Genomic DNA, 15,148 nt, shown 5'->3' on the forward strand with positions numbered 1-15,148 from the left:
GAAAACAAAGATATTATTCCATGAACATGGCATGCTTTGCCAAGGCACTGTAAACAAAAATATCATTTTTGTATCCTCATTTTCAATTATTTGTTGACGTAAGTTTTTATACTTTTTACCAAAATCGTAAATTCTCAAGTGCGTTCAAAAAAAAAAACAGAAACAAAATTTTTAAAAATAGATTTGTTTTCACCAGTTCAAATTTCAACCAAATAAAGATTAAAAAAGACAAATTAATTTCACTTTTACAATTACTAAACATTGTAACCAAAGAAAATTTTAATGAAAAAAAAAACTAAAATTTATTAAATTTAGTGTCTTACATTGATCACACTATTAAATGTAAAATATACTATTAATTTTAATTTAACAGTTGTTAAAAAAAAACTATTGGGTTATTATTTTCAGAAAACCTGGGTAGTAAAATTAATCATCACTTTTTATAATATATATATATATATATATATATATATGTAATTTTAATCACATATTTTTATTAGTTCAAAAAGCAATATTATTGTTTTGAGATTTGAACACTTTTTTGGTACAGTAAAACCATGTGTGAATATTTATTCTATTATTAGATTGCATGTGCATATATATATATATATATATATATGTGTGTGTGTGTGTGTGTGTGTGTGTGTATACATGGTATATTTATTTTAGCATGCTTTCTAAATTCTAAAACGTTTATAAGACTTTAAATTTTGCAAATTTTTGCACAGTAAAAACATTTATGTCTGAAAAATAATGTACATTTAACTTTTCACATTAATATAAATTTAGAATCAGTAATCAAATAAAAACATAAATTTGTAATTATAATAGTAATGCATTATTTGCAATGGATTGTTGTTATAATTTTCAATTACTTCAAACATAAACAACCTTTTAAGATTTTTTGATGTCAAGTTATGCTTGTGATAGATTCCTCAAGTATTTCAACTTTGCGTTTACTTCTTTATGAATACCATACCATTGATTATCACAATGAGTACATACTTAATGTAAAATACTATTTGATATGTCAACAAAATACAATACTGAACATGTGTACATGTATAAATATTAAAGTACTATTTTTTTCACAACTGAATAAGCTTCTGTGTGTATATACATTCCATTTTTACCACAAACATATGTTAATCATTCAACAAAATAAGATAAGATCAATGTTCAAAAATTTACTCCATATTAAGCTATTTAAACAACAACATCATTTTGAAAATATGTCGAAGGACAAACCCATTGTTTTCTAATTTCAGGAAGTGTCCTACCCGTGAAGCTGCCCGGCCTAGATTCGGGCAGAAATCCTCAAGTCCGGGCAGATCCGGGCAATGAAGCTTCCGATGGCTTACGAGCGGAACGGGAACGGGTGAGAAATTCAAACCCGGCCCGCTCGATCTCAATGAAAATTCAATACGGTCATTTGATGCAGATACGTATACTATACCCGCAGGGGAATATGTATCCGTAAGTGCCGCATCTACAAACGTGTATTTGGCTGTCTTGGTCTTGCGCGGTGCATGTAGCTCGCCGAATTACGAGCTTTTTGGGGTGGGTCGCTAATCTGTCATCTTTCTATGTAGTGCTCAGAATTGGTCGAATTCCGGAAGTCAGCTTCGTGTCTGATCAGGACTTGGCTCGTAATTTCGCGTCGCAGACGAAGTTTGGGTGAGAACGGGTTGTGGGTTTTGTGTTTGTTTGTTTGTTTGTTTGTTTGTTTTTGTTTTGTTTTGTTTTGTTTTTTTTTCTGGGGTGTGGATTGGCTTTAGACTAGGGTTTCGTTACAGAGTCGAGGGAATTTTTCGTGGATCGGTGTTGGTGGGTTTCTCGTAGTGGTGGGTTTTTTCGTGTGTATTGTTTCAGGGTGTGTCTTGGTTGATAGTTATGATGTCGCTGAGGTCGTAGTACCTTGATGAATTGGGGAAGACGCAAGTAGTGGTGGAGGAAGAGTAGGATCACGAGAGTATGGCTCAAAGCTCACAGCGTGGAGCGGGGTTGCAACGGAGAGAGGGAGTAATGGCGGACATTTCGCCCCCACCTGCAAGCCTGTTGTCTAAGGCGCTTGTCAATTCGTTGGTGTCGTTGACGCAGCAGGTTGCTAGTTGCGACAGGCCCCAGGTTTGCCAGAAGCGGAATGCAGCAAATCTTGCACGCAGAATCAGGCTCTTGTCCCCATTGTTTGAGGAGATACGTGATACAAATCCGCCGATGCCTCCGTCTGCGCTAATCGCATTCCGGGACATCTACCATGTGATGACGAAGACGAAGGAGTTGTTGGATGATTGCCGGGAATCTAGTGTCTTCTTGTTGGTGTTTAGGAACAAATCTACTTCGGATAAGTTCCATGAAATTACGGGGGATTTGGCCTCTGCTCTAGAAATGCTACCGTTGGGTCTTCTTGAGATCTCTGACGAAGTCCGAGAACAGGTGGAGCTGGTTAAGATGCAGGTTCTTCGAGCAAAGCTTATCGTGGATGCAGCGGAGGGTGCTCTTGCGGAGGAGGTGATCGAGCTTTTAGCCCAATTCGAGAGAAAAGAGGAGCCTGACGCTACCCAACTTCAAAACCTGTTTGCGAGGTTGGAGTTAAAAAATGCGAGAGACTGCGAGAAGGAGGTTCAGCGGCTGGAGTCAGAATTGGATTCCGTTGATTACACTGACCAAACACTCGCTTCTGTGACTAATCTTATAGTATTTGTACGTTACGGGAAGTGTGTCCTGTATGGAGTGACGGAGATGGAAGATGGATCTATCGGACCACGACACTCATCTGGCGAGGGTGATGGTGAGGTTTCTTCGAGTGGAAGAAGTGATGCAGTCGTTAATCCTCCTGATGAGTTTCGCTGCCCCATCTCCCTCGACCTCATGCGCGATCCAGTAATTGTTGCCACTGGACAAACGTATGACCGCGTCTCAATTTCAAAGTGGATCGAGGCAGGTCACCCTACATGCCCAAAGAGTGGGCAAAAGCTTGGGCATGTGAATTTGATCCCTAACTATGCACTTCGGAGCCTAATCTCGCAATGGTGTGAAGATTACCATATTCCATTTGACAAGCCTGAGAATGGTTCTAAAGGCTTCGCAGGAAACAACCAGGGAGCGACCTCTAAGGCCGCCCTTGAAGCAACCAAAATGACGGCGTCTTTTTTGGTTGGGAAGCTGGCCACAGGTTCTCCCGAGGTACAAAAACAGGTTGCATACGAGTTGCGATTGCTTGCTAAATGTGGCACGGACAACAGAATGTGTATAGCGGAGGCAGGGGCAATCCCTTACCTTGTGACACTCCTTTCTTCAAAGGATCCGAAGGCACAAGAAAACGCTGTCACCGCGCTTCTTAACCTCTCAATTTATGACAACAACAAATCGTTGATAATCGTTGCCGGTGCTCTAGACCCCATCATAGAAGTTCTTAGATTCGGAGGAAGCATGGAATCGAGAGAAAATGCTGCGGCAACACTTTTCTCCTTGTCTGTGGTGGATGAGTACAAAATCGTTATTGGCAAGAGACCAGCTGCCATTCCTGCCCTGGTGGCGCTTCTTAGGGATGGTACGCCGAGGCGAGGGAAGAAAGATGCAGCCTCTGCCCTCTTTAACCTTGCTGTGTATCATGGCAACAAGTCCTCTATTGTAGAATCCGGCGCTGTCACTATCCTGGTTTCTCTCCTTGGTGAAGAAGAGAATGGCATCGCTGATGATGCATTGATGGTCTTAGCTCTCGTAGCAGGATCAACCGAGGGTCTTACAGCCATCGCAGAAGCGTCTGCGATTCCGATCTTAGTTAGGATGCTTAGGGTGGGCACTCCCAAGGGCAGAGAGAATGCAATTGCTGTTTTACTGGCGCTCTGCAGGAATGGGGGAGAACGAATCATTTCCGCCGTCATGCAGGTCAACACTGCGGTTCCTTCATTATATTCGCTGCTCACAATGGGCACTCCACGGGCGAAGCGCAAAGCAAGCTCCCTACTGAAGCTTCTTCATAAAAGGGAGCCGGTTGACCGTCATCATCCCCCGCAGAGTACCCACTTCTTATCTTCTAGTCATTTCAGGCAGGCAGCAACCAGGCAATAATCTGATTTGTTTGGCAAAATTAATTATCAGGAGATACAAAATTTGAGAGCGAAGAGTAATATCTTGGCCTTATCTTACAGCAGTATGTGTGCTGCCCTGTACGATATTAGCTCCTTGTACTTGCTACTTTTGGGGCTGTTGATGGAGCACATTCGCAAGGACGTTCGCTGACCAAACCCTCGTAAACTTTCAATTTTAATTTTTTTTTGTAGTCTGATGTCATGCATGTTTCGTTTGCTGTGGGGACTTACACTGTTATTTCAGGTCCCATTCTGAAACTCCGCATTGCAGTTCCAACCAAAATCAACATTCTCGGATATAGATATCCTTGTAGTTCTGATGCCTTGACAAAAAAAAAAAAAAAATCTATGAGTGAATACTTCTCCAACTTCTAAATTATTCATCCTAATTTACTGCATGTAGTAATCAATAACGCGTCCTTATTCTTTAGCACAAAATGAGCAATGCAGTCTCCAAATCAATCCGAAGAGTTCATTCGATCCATGACGTGGGTACTGTATCGACATCCAGTAGAAACAGTCTGATGAGACTTGGATCAGGATCGGGACAGTTCTATGAATCCCTCTGTCGCGTCGACAAGGCTAATACCACCATCGAGGGATTATTATCATTAGCAGCACCTCCAGCGCCTTCGTCTCATCACGGAAGGATCACAAAAGCATCGCCGCCGCTATGCAGATGCACCAGCAATGAATAAAACTGTTCAAGGCAGAAAAAACGGGATTCTCGTCTAGTGCGCCGTCGTAGCGGTGCAAAATTCTACAAACCTACAATAATGCTCCAGATGTAGTCGTCCACCTAGTCGACAAAGTAGGCGTAGAAACTCAAATCCTCGGGTCCCAACGTCCACTTGAGATTCAACGATGGTGAGAGGTCGTAAATTGAACCCTAATTTAGATCCTCCTCTTATACGAGATCGTGTAAGGATTTAACCCTAAAAATATTCTGGACTCACATTCAAGCGAATTGCAAATCTAAAAGTAGAATGTAGAATATTAATGTGTAGGATGAAGAGATGATAGACGTGTATGCAACATGTGGAATTGATTGTTTCAGTTGATAAATACATTGTAGGATTATATACATCTCCTATACAAAACAACTTGAGCATAAACCAATAGGATAAATTAGAGGAGACAAAAATCAATTCTAATTAGTTGCATATCTCATTATATATATATATATATATATATATAGATATATTTTTTAATATCAAAAGTGAAGCAAAAGTGAAGCAATAACTCAACTTTTGTCAATCAAAGATCAAAATCTACAAAATCTACATGTTGTTGGTGTAGATTGTCAAGAGTTGTACAAGATCACAATCATGGAGCTTGAAAGCACTACAACATGGAATAACATGGAATACTATAGAACAACATGCAACATGGAGTTTCATGTCATATGAAACTTCAAACAAAAAATCAATCAACTATATGTAGTTTACAATGTTTTTTTTTGTAGCCAATGGCATAGATTTCCACCAACATATATATATATTTAAGTATCAAAATTTAAGTTATTTATTATAAAAAAGTTCGTTAATTTATAATTTTATTTTACATATTGAAATATAGATTTTTATGCAAGATAATTTAATCTTTGAATCAATTTTGGAATTTTAGCATCTATTGATATTTTATTAATTGATGTTTTAATATAAATTCATATTTCAACATAACTCTATTGAAAATTATGAATATGATGACCTATTTCTTTGACAATTCTTAACTTGTAATTTAGTGTTTTGCAAGACAAATCAATAACCATCTTTATGAATGCAATAAAAGTATTAAAGTGTTTTTGCTAGCCAATATGAGATTTAATTGCAATAGTAGAAACAAAAAAATACACGACTTATTAGATATAAAAGAAATTGAACAAAAAGAAGTGAGGGATACAAAATACAATAAATCTTGATAAAAATTAAGCAAAATAAGGTTTTCAATTTCTTATCTTACTTACTTAGCAATTCAACCTATTATTTTATTTACTTATAATAATTGATGATCCAAATCAAGAATTTCAATATTAGCAATAAAAAACAACAATCTTCTCTAGATCCATGTCTACTTCATCAGACATTGAACAAACAATATACTCTTGCTTAAGAAAGTCCAAACCTTCTAAATTCTTATAATATTTTAAAAATTTGCGATACAGCAATGAGTTGATTGGCACAAATTTCAAAGAAGATAGCTACACTTCATTATAATTATGTTGATAAGAAGAAGTAGTGGCTAAAATAAGGTTTAAAAGTAACACAATATATGTATCATTAGAATATTATAATATTGCATTGATACAAAGTGACTTTAAGAGAAAAGTTTATTTTGGCACTAAAAGATAAAAGTAATAATAATCTACATCCACTCAACTTTCAATAAAATAATATTGATTACAAAAAAAATTTATTAATTAGACAAAAAAGTTGTTGTATTGATGTATTATTTCTAAGATTTTTTAATGGTATTTTTGGCAACAATAAACTTTATATTAACTACATCCATTTGTACTATTTTATTTTTGCTTCTATGTCTTTGAAAGATATATATAATTAAAGTCTAAAAAATATATATGAAGGTGTTTACATTTTTTAGGTGGAAGGTGTCAATTATCATATAAAAAATTTACTTTTGGATTGAAATAAACCTCTTATATCTAATTAATTTTATTTTCATAAGACCACTTTAAAAACTCATTAAATTAATAAAAGTAAATTATTCTTCATTTAGATAATCTTCTCTTAGATGATGTTTAAAAAAAATTATTTTTTGAATTCTTTTTTATAGCAATTTATAGATATAAATGCCCAAGTCTACAATGACAATTGCATTAAAATCTATATTAGAGAGAATCACATAAAAACATCTAAAGATAGAATGTCTTAATTACAAGTGAAATTATTTCTTTTTTTTTTAATATAAAAATGAATCAAATATATATATATATATATATATATATATACACACACTTTATTCTTTTTTCAATTTATTTATTTTTTTAATAATTAATAAAGTACATGATGTATATGGTCTTTTAATATATTACATTATATTTTTATATAAAAGATGTTTTTTATTTCTTATTTCTTTATGTATAAAGAATAACAATAAAATAAAATAAAATTAGAAGCAATATTGGAAGACCAAATAACACAAGTTCACCTTAATTTCAACATCTAATTGGTCTAAGTAATAATTTATAATGTTAATTTTTTTTTTCGATAGATCAAACAATTCTTAGACAAAAAACTATGCATATTTATGTTATGAAATCCTCTCCACATAATTTTTTCATCCTCACATCTGGATGAAAAATTAAAAGATTTATCTTCTCATGATATTTTTATTTTAGTAGAGATTTCAAAATTTTCAACTCAATTCTAACTTTATGCTATTATGAAAAATTAAATGGTTTACTAACCTTCTAAATATTTTAAACTAAATTTTCCATGTATAAAAGATTATATATATATATATATTAAATTTAGTATTCAAAATGATTTAAAAATTAGACTTCCAAAGGTAGGAAAATAATCACCTATATTACTACCAAAGAATGGTGAAAGATTTGTAGAAGTAGGAGAAAAAAAATTATTTTTCTATTGTTTTTTTCTTTGTCAAATATTTGAGTGCCAAATCCATGTTAGGATATGTTTTACAATGATTTTTGTGAAATTACTGTATAATATGAATACTTAAGACATAATCATGTAATTATTATTATTTGAAAATTTTGTTATAGAAAAAAAAAATATAGAAGTTTTCAACAAAGTTGAGTAATATTTGAAGGCTTGATGTAATCAAATATTAAGTATAAAAATATAAATTATAATCCATAATATTAACGGTTAAAAGTTGACCTTCCTAATTAATAAAATTTATTTTTCTTATTATTTCCACAAGAATAGATTTCTACATTCAGGTGTCATCTTGTAATCACCAAAATATTTTAGCTATTTTATTCTACGCATTTCCACCATATTGCCTAAAGCTTAGGTTGAAGCTCTTAAAATTATATTGTAGAAATTTCCATGCAATTTAAACAAGAAAAGGTGTCTTATTACAAAATCTATAATGCCATATGTGATTATTTCTAAAGTTATATTCAAAACCTAAAATAAATAGATTATCTTAATTTTTAAAATAAATTAAAAGCCTTCAAATATAGAACTTCTATTCAAACTACCACAAAGTCTATTTTAATGATTTAAAAAAAATATTATTTTAAATATTAATTCTATAAACATTAAATTTTTTTAAGAATAATTGAAATTTCAAGAAAAATTAAAATTTGTTAATTTCTATTATATGATTAATAAAATTTCACTTCAAAAAATGAATTAAATCATCTAAACAAATTTTTAATAAAGTAAAATAAATTTTAAAAATGAATGTTTATCATAAATAAAATAAAATAAAATAAAATAAAATTTAATCAAATAAAAAAATCACATAATCAAATTCTAATTCAAAAAATAAAATAAATTATCTAATATTTAAGTTTTTTGCATTATAATAAGTGATCAAGAATATTATGATAATTCTTAGAAACATAAAAAATTTAAAAATATTTATTCAAAAATTTAAAAGTAATCTTATAATAATTTTTAAATTTTAATTAAATTTATTTATTTTAAAAATAAAAACTTATATTAAATTTGAAGGCCCAAGATTTTATTATCATGAGTTTAGAATGAATTTGTTTTATTAACATAGATGCTTTTTATTTTGCTTTTATAATAAAATGTTAAAATAAGTCTTTGATATGTAATTAATGTGTAAATTATAAATTTTTACACCATGATAATTCATAATAAACAATATTTATACTATGTCTATAATATCCATCATAAAATAATGAGGTGAATTTTTTTATGTTGGATTAGATTCTATCAACGAAAAAAAAAATATAAACTTCAAAAATTTTAAAAACATAAAAATATAAAATTTATAATATTAAAAATAATTAAATAAATAATGGAAAATATGGCTTAGAGATGTGAATTCATCAATAATTTCTAATGATCATCATTCATTTTATTTGTTTATTAAACTGATAAGTTGCACAAAAAATGTATATGCAATAAAAAGGGGTGTCTACATAGCCGTTCCCTACATTAAAATTGATTGTATTTTATGACTTAAATTAAAAAATACTGTAGAATTAGATAGAATGCATAGTTTCAAATTCCATGAGCTTATTATGTCTCTCAATCAATTAAAACAAAAACAAGGTTTTTTGTTCACTCTATTTGTCTAATTCTACCCTATTTTCTTCCTCTCTTAAATCTCACAATTTTTAACCTCTTTCATTGTGTCACATTTTTATTACAAGTAAAGATATTCATCTTTAAATCTGTATAAAAAAACGATTTTTATAATAAAACTGTAGTCACAAAAAACTACATGCAATCAAGATACACAAGTATGTCATAGTAGACTTAAATCCAAAATTATTTTTTTTCCTTTATTTATTACCACATTTTAAGTTAATAATATATATGCTTTATAGATGCAAATTCTATTCCAATTCTTTTAATTGTCTTTGAACTTCAAAAAACATTTAAAGAACAAGTCTACATTTAAACATGTTGGAACAGACATTCTTCATTCCATCTTATTTCTTATTGTAGATCCTTTTTGTATTATCTTATAAAATAATATTAAATGATAATACACGATTTTTAAATTTTTTCAATAAAATAACCAAAAATTAAATACAAAAAAAAAAATAGTACTTATATTTATTGAACTTAAAATGCTAGAAAGCTCAAGCAAAACTTTGATTAGGGTTTGCGCATCCAAGACCGTGCCATCCCCTCCCTCCTACCTACCACGCGAAGCTTTTTGGCGGCGTCTCCGAAGCTTTAGCTTTCGAAAATGCCTTTTTTCGTTTTTCGTTTCGTTTTGTTTTTTGCCTGTTTTTATGCCTCCATTTTGTGTTGTTTGCATTTGTGGGCTCCTTCACTCTTCGCCGACGCCGCAAGTGATGTTTGACACGTCATTGCGTGAGACGAACCGAGATGAGGTTGTCTCTTAGCGCCTCAAAATCGTCGCATTAGTCGGGGATTTGCAAAAATGAGTAAGATGTAGTGTAGGCTAAGAAAGGAAAGTTTGCAGAAGTCGGCAAGAGGACGAAGACGAGGAGGAACAGGGTAGAGAGAGTGGAGACCTGCGGCGTGGAAGGGAAATCGGTTGAAGGTGCCAGGAATTTCACAACAACCCACTGAGGAACCAGATTGCAGTGCTTGCTTACCGGTCTCCGGTCGTCGAGGAATCGTGAGAGACATTGAAAAGGAATTGTGAGAGAAAGGAAAAGGCATATATCTGCGAGGGATGGAAGAGAACGTGGTCTTCCGATTCAACTTCGGGGGAGCCGTAACCACACCGCAGCCCGAGGTATGTGTTGCTGCGTCATCATGTTTTGTTACCTCTTTAATATATATATATATATATATATATATATATAAATATAAATATATTAGCATGTCTGGTCCATTGCTGTCGCGTCGATCAGCGATTTCTGTTGTTTTCTTTCTGTTTTTGCTTGTGGGTTGGTTAGCGTTGGAAGGCAGAAGTTTGTATGATATCTCTACACTCTCTGGGAGCAATGTATTTAGCACTTTTTTTCCTTTGAAGTGTGAGCTTCGTGTTAGAGGGAAATTGAAGCAATAGATGTAGTGTTTCTTATTTAATTTAATTTAATTTTATGTTTTGGTGAGCTCAATGGGCGGTTGTGAGTAGCTGGAGAGGTTTATCTTTCCGCAGAAGAATTGGATCATGAGAGGAGGGAGAGAGTTGATTTTGTGAAGTGTAGAGGGATGAACTGGGGGGGGGGGGGAGATAAAATGAGGGGCCCATGTATCTGCGCCTGCTTGCCAGGGTTGACGACATACTGTTTGCTCCAGACTCTCTTGAAGAACATCAATGCGGGTATTGGTACTGTTGCGGAGCAACCATCGCTACCCTCACCTACTCCACCGGAGGAGGTGTTCCCATCGGAGGTATGTAATTGTATGTCTCAATGGCCTTTGTTGTAATGAGTATCTTCACTTCGGGCGATACGGTTAGCAAGAGAACATCTTTCGGCTTCATAGAGCTGTGTAGTGTAGTAGTATGCATTGCTCGACTAAAATTTTTTTGGAGGTATAAAAATGTGAGAAAGGCGTTCTCTAGCTTGGTAGGCAATAGTGGGGCATGTAAGACTGCTGAACTAGTTTTTAGTGAAATGTATATAAAACGTGTGTGTTGAAGAGTAAGTGAATTCGGGTTACAGTACTGTTTGTGTGAATATATGAGAAGGCGAACTCTGCGAATGAGAATTGCACCCTTCATGATTGAGTGCAGGATGAGGAATCAGCGTCTTGCGTGATGGAGCCTGTTGTTTTACAGGGTGGTTTGACACTGCTCAAGGTATGAATATCTTAGCGACTTTGTTGATTTTGATTTTTTTATCCGACTCGTCGGTCATACACAGAGCGTCAAATTCTGTCCAACAGTTATCTTGAGAAATTGCAAATATGTGCACGTATCTCATGTTACGACACGTGGTGATGTCTTTGGTTGCAGGGTCGTGTGAACAGCCAGAGTGTTCTTAAGGTAGCTAACTCGGATTTGATTCCTGGTAAATATGAAGGTATTGACGAGTTGCCTCTGTAAATGTTACCGTTGTTAAATATGAAGTGTTTCAAATTCATTCTGGGGGTGCTGCCGGATGGTGGTATTGTAGATTATCAAGGGATTATCAAGAGCATTTATTGTGCTAGTCTTTACGAGCACGGGTTAATGAGTAATACATTGTTTGATATAGGAGGACTGAAACTTTGGGAATGCACCATCGATCTTGTTGAAATGCTACGGCGAGAAATTCAAGATGGACAGCTTTCGTTTCGTGGAAAGCGGGTGCTAGAGGTAATCTTCAGATATTTGAATGGAACGTCAGAGGTTTTAGTGCAATGCTTGCTACAAAGTGATGAGTGTAAAGAGTCCCAGGCTGGAGTTCAAAGAAGGAATTTTGTTGTGTTGTTTGTTTGTGCTTCAAATTTGTCAGAGCCTCCATTATTGGGCGCACGTTTGTTCCTGCTGAATCGTTGTGCATACATATTCCTACTGCATTTCGCATGTCAGTATTGATGCTACTATGGCTTGTTCTTTGTACAGCTTGGATGTGGACACGGCCTGCCCGGAATCTTTGCATGCTTAAAGGTAAGATAGAATATGTTACCAGTTAGGAAAACGAAGTTTTTCTTGCATTTGAGACTATTTATCACGTCCTTTCTAGCTTCCGACCTTTATTGGAAGTGAAAGCTTAGTGCGAATAATATGTGATTGACCTTGTGGTGGAATAAGACCTATTTTCTACGTCTATATCTTATGAATACCTTGCGATGGGATGAGAGGCTAAAGTATTGCTAGTCACCAACCTTTCATTTTTGATTCTACATCGGATAGGATTCTTTATGTAGTTGTTTACGACTGGAAGTTTCTGGTATGAAACCATTAGGCAATCGCCAGAGTTTAGTGCTGATTCCACACGTGTTACATGCAACAGGGTGCATCCAGTGTCCATTTCCAGGATTTCAACCCGGAAGTATTGAAGACTCTGACGATCAAAAACGTGCAAGCCAATCTAGAGCAAGCACGAGCGGGTCTTGTAAGGGTAAACTCTGTTAGTCCTGACGGAATTGCATCAAATAAGGGTTTAGTTGTAATGCCTGATATTCACTACTATGCTGGTGACTGGTCAGAGTTGCACGAACTTTTGTCCGTAGGGCGGTCTTGTTCCTCTGGTGACAGAGATAGTGGATCCCCCGATGTCAGAATGAATGCGAGTGACTTCTCTGAACCTAAACCTGAGAGTGATAGTAATGAGTTAAAGAGCATTAGTCACAATGGCTCCCGTAATCGCCCTGCCCGGAAGCTTTCTGGAAGCCGTGCTTGTGAAAGAGGACACACCAGTAGTGCTCAAGAATGTGGTTATGACATCATTCTGATGTCTGAGACTGTCTACTCTCTAGCATCGCTTCCCAAGCTTTATGAACTCATCAAAAAGGTGAGTTCTCGGCACTCATGAGTAATATATTGTCCCAGAGTCATGCCTGCTGCATTCAAAGCATAAGCTGTTAGCATTTATACTTTTTGCAAACTTGTCATTCCTTGTTGAACTGAAAATGATCTTCGTGTGCAGTGTATCTGTCCTCCGTATGGAGTCGTCTATGTGGCGGGTAAGAAACACTATTTTGGAGTTGGAGGTGGAACTCGACAATTTAAACATCTTGTTGAGGAAGACGGTGCGTATTTGAGGTTATAGTTTGTCGTTGTTTTATTTATTTATTTATTTTGTGTTTCCCGTCTGTAAATGGAGGAGCTATTCTTCATATTTATTCATCTCCTTATTCATTTATGCCAAACTCATCATCACTTAAACGTGGTAGCTTTTGCATTTACTATGTCAAATAAGTTGTTAGGTTACCTTTTGAAGTAGTCAGCACCTATTGTGATGGGTATGTGTAGTCGCATTTCTAACTGAAGTTTTGGTTTCCTTGTTATTATAATTGTAGGTATCATGGGAGCACATTTAGTAGCTGATTTTGCGGATGGATCTTCTAATGTTCGTGAAATCTGGAAGTTTTTTATGAAGTGATTGTACAGTCCCCTAAATGCTATGGTACACTTCAAGCATGTTACCGGCGATTGAAAGGCGGATCATTGTTAAAAATGTTAATTAATATTGTCGGGCGTCTCAGTGTGAGCTGTGAAGTTCATTGCCGTGAGTGGCGATAATTTTTGAAGCGATAGTTTCGGTGAATGTACAGTTTCTAAGGAGGTTGTGTTCCAGAAGGAAAATACTGCTGGGAAGGTACAATAGCCGCATTTTAGTTTGCCAGTCATGTTGAAGCCATCCTTATCCCAGAAATTGTAACTTTTCCTGTGTTTGGTAATCCATCGAGGTCTATCAGCCCGAGTTTGGGTGTCAACACTGAAAGCTGGTGTAAGGTCTAAACACTAAACGTCAACGTCGGAGTTCATTCCTTTGACGGCGTACCCATGTCAAATCATAGTAGGTATGAATTAAGGTCAAAATCCTTGCAATAGGTTTCATTAAAAAAAACTGTAAAATCTGACAAAAAGTCAACGAAGGACTTCAGAAAATTGTTTAGAAAGTGGTGCATGGAAATGGAGATTGTGCCCTCCAGTGCCCGCGTGAAAGAAGGTTCAAATATTGCGCTGAGCCATATATTCCTCCCTAGCTTTCTCTGATTATGGCACCTTTATCTTTTAAGAGTTGCTCTCGTGATCGCTGATTTTCAGTGAACCATTTTTATTTTCCCCCTGTGAACTTTTGCTCGTGTCGCACTGATTCCTCCAACCCTCATATTATGCCGCTATCCTCCACCTATCACCATGCTGCGCTCTTTTCCCATTGACTGGCTTTCCGTTAGTTCCTACTGGCTTGATACATCCAATCCCTCTCTATGCCAACTCTATTTGCTCAGGTCTTGTCATGTCCTTGTCTGGCATCAATTAACAATTCTCCACCTTCAAGTGGTTGAGGGACATGGCATCTTCAATTCGGATCTGAATTAGTGAGTTAATTTAAAAGGGATTTACGCTCATGTCATGCAAATTTACAGTTTTAAGGCTAATATCTATATTTTTGTTTACAACAGCAACATTTCATGATCCATGTGCAATTTCAATATGTAGAAGTTCTAGGATGCATCAAAGAGAGAATTCAACCTAATTGTAACGTTCTCCAAATTATGGGTCATGGGCTGATTGTGTCTCGAACTTTCCTCCATTTGGTGGAGGCTGTGGTTACAGATAGATAAGGATATATCAAATTTTGATACTAAAATAACAAATGTAACAAGAGTCATAACTTAGAATAAAAAACTAATGTTTTGTGGAGGTGTGTATATAGGGGTGTCCATGCAATAAAAAGAGGGTGAAAAACCTAGTGGTTCCCTAGTTTTTTCTTATTGCATTGTCAAAACTACATCAATAGAGTTATTTTTAAATGATTTTAAAAATGAACAATATTCAAT

At 34.9% G+C, this 15,148-nt stretch overlaps 2 protein-coding genes across 3 annotated transcripts; both read left to right on the forward strand.

Annotated features, from left to right (window-relative positions):
* Positions 1-1,511: 1,511 nt before the first annotated feature.
* LOC112273419 (U-box domain-containing protein 1) lies at positions 1,512-4,250 on the forward strand. Its single transcript, XM_024502176.3, has one exon. It carries the CDS (start codon positions 1,975-1,977, stop codon positions 4,072-4,074), a length of 2,100 nt encoding a protein of 699 aa, XP_024357944.1. The 5' UTR covers positions 1,512-1,974; the 3' UTR covers positions 4,075-4,250.
* Positions 4,251-10,013: 5,763 nt separating this feature from the next.
* LOC112273627 (uncharacterized) lies at positions 10,014-14,085 on the forward strand. Of its 2 annotated transcripts, none has more exons than XM_024502597.3 (9): positions 10,014-10,499; positions 11,009-11,104; positions 11,448-11,513; positions 11,670-11,736; positions 11,911-12,011; positions 12,261-12,305; positions 12,652-13,152; positions 13,288-13,390; positions 13,661-14,085. In XM_024502597.3, the coding sequence occupies exons 1-9, from the start codon at positions 10,437-10,439 to the stop codon at positions 13,741-13,743; spliced, it is 1,125 nt and encodes a 374-aa protein (XP_024358365.1). In that variant the 5' UTR covers positions 10,014-10,436; the 3' UTR covers positions 13,744-14,085. The 2 variants fall into 2 exon arrangements, with proteins under 2 accessions (XP_024358365.1, XP_090101608.1); XM_090245482.1 differs by having other exon boundaries at positions 10,027-10,499; positions 12,652-12,759.
* The last annotated feature ends 1,063 nt before the right edge of the window (positions 14,086-15,148 follow it).

Source organism: Physcomitrium patens, chromosome 20 (genome assembly GCF_059467195.1).
Source record: "Physcomitrium patens ecotype Gransden chromosome 20, ASM5946719v1, whole genome shotgun sequence".
Lineage (NCBI taxonomy): Eukaryota > Viridiplantae > Streptophyta > Bryopsida > Funariales > Funariaceae > Physcomitrium > Physcomitrium patens.

Excerpts from the sequence above, each read along its gene's own strand:
- LOC112273419 (XM_024502176.3), top strand. The coding sequence starts at position 1,975 with ATGGCTCAAAGCTCACAGCGTGGAGCGGGGTTGCAACGGAGAGAGGGA.
- LOC112273627 (XM_024502597.3), top strand. The coding sequence starts at position 10,437 with ATGGAAGAGAACGTGGTCTTCCGATTCAACTTCGGGGGAGCCGTAACC. Across the intron at positions 13,153-13,287 it reads TTTATGAACTCATCAAAAAG|TGTATCTGTCCTCCGTATGG; the intron begins GTGAGTTCTCGG and ends CTTCGTGTGCAG. Across the intron at positions 13,391-13,660 it reads ACATCTTGTTGAGGAAGACG|GTATCATGGGAGCACATTTA; the intron begins GTGCGTATTTGA and ends TTATAATTGTAG.